This window comes from Grampus griseus, assembly GCF_964374135.1.
Source record: "Grampus griseus genome assembly, chromosome: X".
Lineage (NCBI taxonomy): Eukaryota > Metazoa > Chordata > Mammalia > Artiodactyla > Delphinidae > Grampus > Grampus griseus.
Genome location: NC_138999.1, coordinates 40,996,339 through 41,008,098, shown reverse-complemented (window position 1 = coordinate 41,008,098; position 11,760 = coordinate 40,996,339). Strand labels below are relative to the sequence as shown.

Sequence of the window (11,760 nt, the reverse complement as noted above, 5' to 3'; positions counted from 1 at the left end):
TTGACAAATGAAAGTACATCAATCAATAAGAGAACAGCACTTAAGTCTTAACAGCCTCTTATATGTGTTTTCTCTTATTCAGTTGCCTATTTGTAGGTGGGTGTATGGCTTCACAACTGAACTACTTTAAAAGATCACCATACTACTTTGTTGAGCACAGTAATACTTAACGTCCATAAAGCACCATTTCAAGGCACTTTACAAACATCAGTTAATTACTTGTCGCCACTTACAAGTTACTTTTCATTAGTCCAATTACTAGTGGACAGATTAAACTGAAATGGGGAAGGCAGACCCCAGAGGGAGGATCAGAGCCGAGAGAAGGATGCTGGGGGCTCCCTGCTACCTGTGAGCCTGCTCCCTCAACATCTATTTATAGGTAAGAACCTGCCCTGACCAGGAAAGCACCAAAACACTAGAAAAGGAAAAAAAACGCTGCTTCTGAACATCTTGCTGGAGTTTGCCACTAAAAGCCAAAATGTCGCAAATGTCAAAGGAGAGAGATGAAGTAGTATAAAGGTTTACTGCCTCCCCAGCTGAGTAGGACCGATTGCCACCCTCTTCAAACACTCGACCAAAAAAGGAAACCAAGTCAATGGTGAATGCCTCCATTTTCACAAAAAAAGTTTTCATTACTAAAATTCAAATGAAATGCGGCTTTTTTTAGTGTTACACTTTTAAAGGATAAAATATTTTCTAGAATGGATTTTGAAGGAGTAATCATACCTTAATTACAGTATCTTCTCTTCCTATGTAAAACAGAGTTAAATATGACCCTTCTATTATTTATTTATTTATTTGGCCGCACCACACGGCATGCAGGATCTTAGTTCCCTGACCAGGGATCAAACCCGTGGCCCCTGCATTGGGAGCACGGACTCTTAACCACTGGATCACCAGGGAAGTCCCTAAATATGTCCCTTTTAAATGAGAAAAACACAGTGCTTTGTGACCACCTAGAGGGGTGGGATAGGGAGGGTGGGAGGGAGACACAAGAGGGAGGAGATATGGGGATAGATGTATATGTATTGCTGATTCACTTTGTTATACAGCAGAAACTAACACACCATTGTAAAGCAATTATACTCCAATAAAGATGTTTAAAAAAAAAGATAAAATCATAACTCACACAAATATAAAATGAAAATAAAAATGAGAAAAAATTTAAACTCAGCACAGCAAGAATTATCCAATAAGTAGGAAGTAATTTTTGCTACTATCTTGCACAGTTCTGTTTTTCCCCCCAAATGCTCTAAATATACATGTAGAAGCTTTATACATAGAAATAATGATAATAAATGTTATTTTTAAAACTAACCAATCTGCAGTTTCTCTGATTTATGGGCTGCGAGAGGGAGAAATTGGGTACAAAGGCTGATAAATTTGGTAGCAATTCAAAAATAAGGTCCATTTGTATAAACCTGAAAGTATATCACAAACAATTCACTATTTTCTTAAATATGGAGGAAAAAGATGCCTAATCTTAGTAAGTATTCAATCATAGCAAAACGTATCTTTTAACAAAGGGAGCATGATATTGGAAATTCCTTAGATTAAAACAGGTTTTCTACTTCCTTTGCATTTCTCCAGAGTGCTTTGTACACACAACATGGCATACAGTTCATTTATCATTAACATAAGACAGATTAGACCATTTATTTTACTTTTATCATTAAAAAATTTGTGTCATGATCATATTTTGGTACACGTATGAGTAAATATATGTTATAGAAGTGCTCTTCAAAAATTAGTGTTAATTCATTTTCATTTTAACAATATTTATTACAAATCACATTTTATAAACACTAGATAAATTACATACAAAAGCTAGATATAAATATACAGAAGCAAAAACAGCAGTACTATTAACACAAGAGAAATAAGCTAATATAATGTCTAAACATGTATATCTTAATAAAATTACTAAGTTTTCATTGCTAATTCTTTTTTCATGAATTCAAAAGCTATTCAGAAATGAAATGTAGAATACTCTAATTACAATCAAGGTTTAGAATGATAAAAACAACAACGTAGCACTACTTATTTTTAAAAAATCTTTTCAAACATTCAGAAGCAAAGAACTGTCCTGAAAGACAAATTAAACTTGGGTAAAAGCTCTTATCTAACTGAAGAGTATAAAATTTTAGGCTTTGGTTAATAGATACTAAATTTAGTGGAAAATTTTAAATTAACATCTCCCTTATATGTAATATTCCTGAGTTTTTGCTAAAATACCATAGGTAAAATAAAGAACTCAATTTACAGCGTTGTATAACATTGTATTATATTTTTGAAAAACAAAGTACTGTGATTTTTTAAACTGTGAATAATGGGATTTAATAATGTAATTATGATAAGAATATGTTTAATTTAGCTTACCTATGAGAAAAATTAATGTCCTCTGACTACTACTTGGCAAAGCTCATTTGTAAATTATGATAAAAATTATATTAAACCCATCACCGATTTTTATTTGTATCTTACGAATTCATTTTGATTTAAAGGATAGGTTATGTAGAATAGAATGCTCTTGTAGAAGACTGAAATGATACAATGCTAATACAAGGTGAGGCACAGGGTAGGTGGTCAATATTACTTATTAATTTAAAGTGAAAAGTCTTTTAATGTATTATTTCTGAATATCGACACACAATTCAATGCAATAGTTGTAAATGAATCTGAAAATATCCACAAAAATATTTTCAGTTTAAACACGAAAATACATTGTTAGTAACAATCATAAGAGGAATTTTTATAAGTGATTATTTTCAGCTTTAGTTTTATCAAAACATAGTTAAATTTAAGGTTCCTTTTAAAAATAGACCTATGAAAGCTAACTTCTGATTAGCTACTCTGTGTGGTGTAGATGGCAGGTTCAGTCCCTTCTCACAAGATCAGCCTATCAAGATCTTCTGATTACCTTACGTTACAACAAACCCCTTAAAACAGAGTTTCCCCTGGGCACTGAATCGATTTGCCTAAGGATTGGTCCAAGAATGTGGATTTTTAAACAAGTAGCTCTCCCCTGCCCCATGGTAAATTATTACGGTCAGGTTGATCTGGAAAATAATGTTTTAAAGCAACCAAAATAATTTTATCATACTTGAACATTGATTGATAGAAGTGGGATATCTAATTAAAATCAAATTTATCTAGCTTTTTAATAATCTGCATAGCTTATCACTATGCTTAAGTATTTCTTACCTAAATGTTGCAAGGCTTTGTTTTAATTCTAATAGCTCATAAGAGCTGATAAAACAGTGATCACCTTTTTGAACTGCTGGTGATTGGGCTTCTATAGTTTCAGTGTTGCATACACCTTTTCTTACCAGGAAGCAGAAGAGTCATCTAGCAGTTGTATTCAAAAACTAAACAATGTGGAATTTATTCAAATAATCATACTACTCACAAAGTAGTCTTTAAACAGCTATACCAACATCAGTTAGTAGAGTTACTTGCAAAACTGGTTATCAAATACCTATTAATTTAAAAATCTTAATTTACGAAGTATTATGTCAACTCTGTATACAAAATTTCATTTGCCATATTATGCAATTAGGAAGCAAATATTTAACTGGATGTATATACATGAAAAAAATGCACATAGGTTCATTCTAACCGATCTGCTAGTAACGAATCCTTCTAAATTAAAAAAGAAAATAAGCAATGGAATATATTCTCAAATATTATGGAGTACTGAGGAAAGTGTAAATTAGAGATTTGAAAGAACATTTAATTAGGACTAAAATCATGAACTGTTAGCCACTTCTATTTTCTAATAACAGTATCATATGCAGAGAAACAAAACCTACAAGCTCACTGAACTGGGTTAAATGTTTTTTAAGCTGATTAAAACTACTTAATTTAAAATGAACTCTTTTTGAAACTCAAGTAAATGATGCAGTATTCAAAAATTTATTTTAAAAATGACTTTAACAATTATAGCATCAGTAAAAAAAAAACCATTGCTAATACACAAAATGAAAAGGGCTTAAAATCAAGTCCTTGTTCCACATCGCACTTCATATTCCCATTTGTATATCAGCAAAGTTGTAGAAGCTGTCTACATCTCCAGATGCCGCATCCTTGCTTTCTGATACAAACATCTATGTTAAACATAAAAGAGACAAAAAATACATGCTAGTAATCCCCAAATTCCAAAGCCCACATTCTTCACAGAACAGTCACAGGCTTGCTATTTAAAAGAAATTCAAGTACATCATTTATAATATTTGTGGATTTTCTGTAGAATTCATGCAATATAGTTTCAAAAGCTATGATGTAATTGAGCTTTTTTAAAAGCACTTAAGATATAATTAAGATCTTTGCTTTCATAATACTTAAGTTGTATTTTATTACACTTGGAATTTCAGTTTTTAAAGTATGTAACAGCCAATATTATGAAAGCTACGAATAAAGAGGTTTATTTAAAGAACTCTTAATTTCTTCTATTTTCTAAATAAGAATCTCAATAGGCTGAGAAGGAAAACTTGAGATTATCTTTTTCAAAGCTGCTAAAGATATATTACTAATTTTAAATTAACTATTTTCCAAACATCAACAAAGCAGTACTCAATAGAACCCTTCAAAAACAGCTTTTATAAATGTCAGCCAGAAATTAGAGGAGACCTGGGTTCTATTTAGCTTTATCATAAACTAGTTGTATGATGCTAACAATTTAATAAACCTCTCTGGGCTCAGTTTCCACATATGTAAAATCAGAAAGTTGGATTAGATAATCTTTAACTCATTCAGATCTAAAAACTCCAAATCATATAACCATTTTCTCTCTGTTTCCTTTTCTATTCAATCTGATTTGCCCTCTCCCTTAGTACTGTTGTGATGATAAAATGAGACAAAAGACAAAGTACTCTGAATTATGCAAATTCAAGGGACCATAAGCCAAATCAGACTATAAAATCAAAAATTTCCTCTCAGATATTTATCAAAAAAACCCAGTTATATATACTCATTTAGTCCTCTTATAATGTTTGGTTTTTAAGCTATATTAAGTTAAGTTTGAAATTTTCAGATACAGCAACCTCATCAACCATATCTAGAAAATACCTACATGTAGTGATTTCTAGATATAGCTCAAGTTCAAGTTTTGATCAAGTATTACTGAAGCAAATGAAAATGAACACTGGGCAATAGGATTGTCCATCTAAAGTATACAATCTTAGAGATATAACATTTTCAACATATCACTACTTTTAAAAAAGGAAGAACTTGAAGAGACATTTGGTGAGACATTTTACTTTAGAAACATGTATTATTGAAGGTTTTTAATAAGTAGATACTTACTTTGTAAATTTTTAAGCTATTAAAATTTTAGTTTGGCAAGGAAAAACCAAAGCTTACTTCCCAATTATTTACCATAAATTCTAAAAATCATGATGTGCTGAAAATACTATTTAATTGTAAGGAAAAAGAAAGGAAAGGAAAGGTTTGAATGAAATACAGTCAATAAAATCTTGTACCTTGGTCCCACTGAATATCTCATTGACAATAAGTTGACATCCTTCTACAGCGCCATCTCCATTGAACTCCAAGGCAATAACAGGACCTATAAGCAAACCCAAGAAGTGTTGTCTTAACATGAATATAAATCTATTCTCAAATTAATCTTTTTATTCTTCCCTGAAGAATCTTTAGCATCTTCTTTGGGGGTAAGAGAAAAGAAAGAAGGGAATAGACAGATGGGACGTGTCACTTCAGCTACTTCCTACTCTAATCATAAAACAAATTAACATAGAGTCTCATCACATGACAAGTAGCTTCAGTGCCATTATAGGACTAGTGTCACATTTTTAAGTGTTGTAAATAGTCTGGCTTTTCTGGTATTCATACTTCTACGAAAACCACAGAAAGTACAAAAAAATAGTTGATAAAATGACAAATAAGATCAGAAGCTATTCAAATCATTTTTCTAGGCAGCCAGTCTTGCTTCCAACTCTCCTACTTACCAGCCAAGTTCTGGGCCACCTATAATGAAGCTAAGCCAAGTAGGAATTGAGGCCAGGCACCAAAAGTAATGACCATCTGAAAGTATTTTTCTTGAATGTGCCATAATACTACATGCTAGAACCAACGACCAAGTTTTATTTTTTAATTCTCTGAACAGAATATTTGTGCCTCCTTTCCCATACTTAATTTGATTACTTTTAAACCACCTGTACTTTAAATTCTGGTACAAAGATTCGTGATTTAGTTTGCCTTGGATTTAAATGTAGCATTGGAACTACCGGTGTCAAACTGTTGGCAAACATGGCTGTAAGTGAGCCAAACAAAACAAGCCTTTCAATTCAATTAAAATTTTTTCCACTATCACTATATTCCTAATAGATTTGTTTTTTATCTCCTTCAGTAATGGAGAAGTCCTGACCTCCAGGAAATTACAAATTTCTTTAAAAAGACATAAATCTAGAATCCTGCAGCCTGTGGAACAAAAGCCACATTCACAGAAAGATAGACAAGATGAAAATGCAGAGGGCTATGTACTAGATGAAGGAACAAGATAAAACCCCAGAAAAACAACTAAATGAAGTGGAGATAGGCAACCTTCCAGAAAAAGAATTCAGAATAATGATAATGAAGATGATACAGGACCTCGGAAAAAGAATGGAGGCAAAGATTGAGAAGATGCAAGAAATGTTTAACAAAGACCTAGAAGAATTAAAGAACAAACAAACCGAGATGAACAATACAATAACTGAAAATAAAACTACACTAGAAGGAATCAATAGCAGAATAACTGAGGCAGAAGAACGGATAAGTGACCTGGAAGACAGAATGGTGGAATTCACTGCTGCAGAACATAATAAAGAAAAAAGAATGAAAAGAAATGAAAACAGCCTAAGAGACCTCTGGGACAACATTAAAAGCAACAACATTCACATTATAGGGGTCCCAGAAGGAGAAGAGAGAGAGAAAGGACCTGAGAAAATCTTTGAAGAGATTATAGTCGAAAACTTCCCTAGCATGGGAAAGGAAAAAGCCACCCAAGTCCAGGAAGCGCAGAGAGTCCCAGGCAGGATAAACCCAAGGAGAAACACGCCGAGACACACAGTAATCAAATTGGCAAAAATTAAAGAAAAAGAAAAACTATTGAAAGCAGCAAGGGAAAAATGACAAATAACATATAAGGGAACTCCCATAAGGTTAACAGCTGATTTCTCAGCAGAAACTCTACAAGCCAGAAGGAAGTGGCATGATATACTTACAGTGATGAAAGGGAAGAACCTACAACCAAGATTACTCTACCTAGCAAGGATCTCATTCAGATTTGATGGAGAAATCAAAAGCTTTACAAACAAGCAAAAGCTAAGAGAATTCAGCAATACCAAACCAGCTCTACAACGAATGCTAAAGGAACTTCTGTAAGTGGGAAACACAAGAGAAGAAAAGGACCTACAAAAACAAACCCAAAACAATTAAGAAAATGGTCATAGGAACATACATATCGATAATTACCTTAAACATGAATGGATTAAATGCTCCAACCAAAGACACAGGCTTGCTGAATGGATACAAAAACAAGACCCATATATATGCTGTCTACAAGAGATATACTTCAGACCTAGGGACACATACAGACTGAAAGTGAGGGGATGGAAAAAGATATTCCATGCAAATGGATATCAAAAGAAAGCTGGAGTAGCAATACTCATATCAGATAAAATAGACTTTAAAATAAAGAATGTTACAAGAGACAAGGAAGGACACTACATAATGATCAAGGGATTAATCCAAGAAGGAGATATAACAATTATAAATATATATGCACCCAACATGGGAGCACCTCAATACCTAAGGCAACTGCTAACAGCTGTAAAAGAGGAAATCAACAGGAACACAATAATAGTGGGGGACTCTAACACCTCACTTACACCAATGGACAGATCATCCAAACAGAAAATTAATAAGGAAACACAAGCTTTAAATGACACAATAGATCAGACAGATTTAATTGATATTTATAGGACATTCCATCCAAAAACAGCAGATCACACTTTATTCTCAGGTGCACACGGAACATTCTCCAGGATAGAACACATCTTGCGTCACAAATCAAGCCTCAGTAAATTTAAGAAAAGTGAAATCGTATCAAGCATCTTTTCTGACCACAATGCTATGAGATTAGAAATGAATTACAGGGAAAAAAAGTAAAAAACACAAACACATGGAGGCTAAACAATACGTTACTAAATAACCAAGAGATCACTGAAGAAACAAAAGAGGAAATCAAAAAATACCCAGAGACAAATGACAATGAAAACACGACGATACAAAACTTATGGGATGCAGCAAAAGCAGTTCTAAGAGGGAAGCTTATAGCAATACAAGCCTACCTCAAGAAACAAGAAAAATCTCAAATAAACAATACAACCTTACACCTAAAGGAACTAGAGAAAGAAGAACAAACAAAACCCAAAATTAGTAGAAGGAAAGAAATCATAAAGATCAGAGCAGAAATAAATGAAATAGAAACAAAGAAAATAATAGCAAAGATCAATAAAACTAAAAGCTGGTTCTTTGAGAAGATAAACAAAATTGATAAACCATTAGCCAGACTCATGTGAAAGAGAGGGAGAGGACTCAAATCAATAAAGTTACAAATGAAAATTAGGAAGTTACAATGGACACCGCAGAAATACAAAGCATCCTAAGAGAATACTACAAGCAACTCTATGCCAATAAAATGGAGAACCTGGAAGAAATGGACACATTCTTAGAAAGGTATAACCTTCCAAGGCTGAACCAGGAAGAAATAGAAAATATGAACAGACCAATCACAAGTAATGAAATTGAAACTGGGATTAAAAATATTCCAACCAACAAAATTCCAGGACCAGATGGCTTCGCAGGTGAATTCTATCAAACGTTTAGGGAAGAGCTAACACCCATCCTTCTCAAACTCTTCCAAAAAACTGAGGAGGAAGGAACACTCCCAAACTCATTCTATGAGGCCACCATCACCCTGATACTAAAACCAGACAAAGATACTACAAAAGAAGAAAATTACAGACCAATATCACTGATGAATATACATGCAAAAATTCTCAACAAAATACTAGCAAACAGAATCCAACAACACATTAAAAGGATCATACACCATGATCAAGTGGGATTTATCCCAGGGATGCAAGGATTCTTCAATATACACAATATACGCAAATCAATGAATGTGATACACCATATTAACAAATTGAAGAATAAAAACCATATGATCATCTCAATAGATGCAGAAAAAGCTTTTGACAAAATTCAACACCCATTTATGATAAAAACTCTCCAGAAACTGGGCATAGAGGGAACCTACCTCAACATAATAAAGGCCATATATGACAAACCCACAGCAAACATCACTGTCAATGGTGAAAAAAATGAAAGCATTTCCTCTAAGATCAGGAACAAGACAAGGATGTCCACTCTTAGCACTATTATTCAACACAGTTTTGGAAGTCCTAGCCACAGCAATCAGAGAAGAAAAAGAAATAAAAGGAATACAAATTGGAAAAGAAGAAGTAAAACTGTCACTGTTTGCAGATGACATGATACTATACATAGAGAATCCTAAAGATGCCACCAGAAAACTACTAGAGCTAATCAATGAATTTGGTAAAGTAGCAGGATACAAAATTAATGCACAGAAATCTCTTGCATTCGTATATACTAATGATGAAAAATCTGAAAGAGAAATTAAGGAAACACTCCCATTTACCATTGCAACAAAAAGAATAAAATACCCAGGAATAAACCTACCTAGGGAGACAAAAGACCTGTATGCAGAAAACTATAAGACACTGATGAAAGAAATTAAAGATGATACCAACAGATGGAGAGATATACCATGTTCTTGGATTGGAAGAATCAATATTGTGAAAATGACTATACTACCCAAAGCAATCTACAGATTCAAGGCAATCCGTATCAAATTACCAATGGCATTTTTTTCGGAACTAGAACAAAAAGTCTTAAAATTTGTATGGAGACACAAAAGAACCCGAATAGCCAAAGCAGTCTTGAGGGAAAAAAACGGAGCTGGAGGAATCACACTCCCTGACTTCAGACTATATTACAAAGCTACAGTAATCAACACAATATGGTACTGGCACAAAAACAGAAACATAGATCAATGGAACAAGATAGAAGGCCCAGAGATAAACCCACACACCTATGGTCAACTAATCTATGACAAAGGAGGCAAGGAAGTACGATGGAGAAAAGACAGTCTCTTCAGTAAGTGGTGCTGGGAAAACTGGACAGCTACATGTAAAAGAATGAAATTAGAACACTCTCTAACACCATATGCAAAAATAAACTCAAAATGGATTAGGGACCTAAATGTAAGACTGGACACTATAAAACTCTTAGAGGAAAACATAGGAAGAACACTCTTTGACATAAATCACAGCAAGATCTTTTTTGATCCACCTCCTAGAGTAATGGAAATAAAAACACAAATAAACAAATGGGACCTAATGAAACTTCAAAGCTTTTGCACAGCAAAGGAAACCATAAACAAGACGAAAAGACAACCCTCAGAATGGGAGAAAATATTTGCAAACGAATCAACGGACAAAGGATTAATCTCCAAAATATATAAACAGCTCATGCAGCTCAATATCAAAAAAACAAACAACCCAATCCAAAAATGGGCAGAAGACCTAAATAGACATTTCTCCAAAGAAGACATACAGATGGCCGAGAAGCACATGAAAAGCTGCTCAACATCACTAATTATTAGAGAAATGCAAAGCAAAACTACAATGAGGTATCACCTCACACCAGGTAGAATGGGCATCATCAGAAATTCTACAAACAACAAATGCTGGAGAGGGTGTGGAGAAAAGGGAACCCTCTTGCACTGTTGGTGGGAATGTAAGTTGATACACCCACTATGGAGAACAGTATGGAGGTTCCTTAAAAAACTAAAAATAGAATTACCATATGATCCAGCAATCCCACTACTGGGCATATACCCAGAGAAAACCATAATTCAAAAAGACACATGCACCCCAATGTTCATTGCAGCACTATTTACAGTAGGCAGGTCATGGAAGCAACCTAAATGCCTATCGAGAGACGAATGGATAAAGAAGATGTGGTACATATATACAATGGAATATTACTCAGTCATAAAAAGGAATGAAATTGAGTCATTTATTGAGATGTGGATGGATCTAGAGACTGTCATACAGAGTGAAGTAAGTCAGAAAGAGAAAAACAAATATCGTATATTAACGCATATATATGGAACCTAGAAAAATGGTACAGATGAACCAGTTTGCAGGGCAGAAATTGAGACACAGATGTGGAGAAGAAACATATGGACACCAAGGGGGGAAAGTGGCAGGGTGGTGGTGGTGGTGGTGTGATGAATTGGGCGATTGGGATTGACATGTATACACTGATCTGTATAAAACTGATGACTAATAAGAACCTGCTGTATAAAAAAATAAATAAAATAAAATTCAAAAGAAGACATAAATCTATTAAACAATATGGAACAAGAGAGAAAAATGAAGTATTAAGGAATGAAATACTAAGGTGAATGTAGTCATGTGCCACAGAACAAGGCACAAGAAGGAGAGAAAAGGCTTGTGATTTAATACAGACAACAAATATAGAAAAGGCAGGATATATACAGTCGACTGTACAATTAGATACAGAGAACGAGTTAAAGTATGAGTTTTGCAGTATCACAGTATATAGATCAAGATGGGTACTGAGTAAAGAAAAGAAGGTAACTGGGGA

The 11,760-nt window shown here is 33.8% G+C and overlaps 1 protein-coding gene across 1 annotated transcript in view; it reads right to left on the bottom strand.

Annotated features, from left to right (window-relative positions):
* Positions 1–3,774: 3,774 nt before the first annotated feature.
* RP2 (RP2 activator of ARL3 GTPase) overlaps positions 3,775–11,760 on the bottom strand; it is a gene marked incomplete at its 5' end in the record, with an annotated part of 41,915 nt that continues 33,929 nt past the window's right edge. The window contains 2 exons of the mRNA XM_082681919.1: positions 3,775–4,106; positions 5,481–5,566. Of these exons, the coding sequence (XP_082538045.1) occupies positions 4,023–4,106; positions 5,481–5,566 (170 nt within the window). The 3' untranslated portion in view covers positions 3,775–4,022. The remainder of the gene's footprint in view (positions 4,107–5,480; positions 5,567–11,760) is intronic.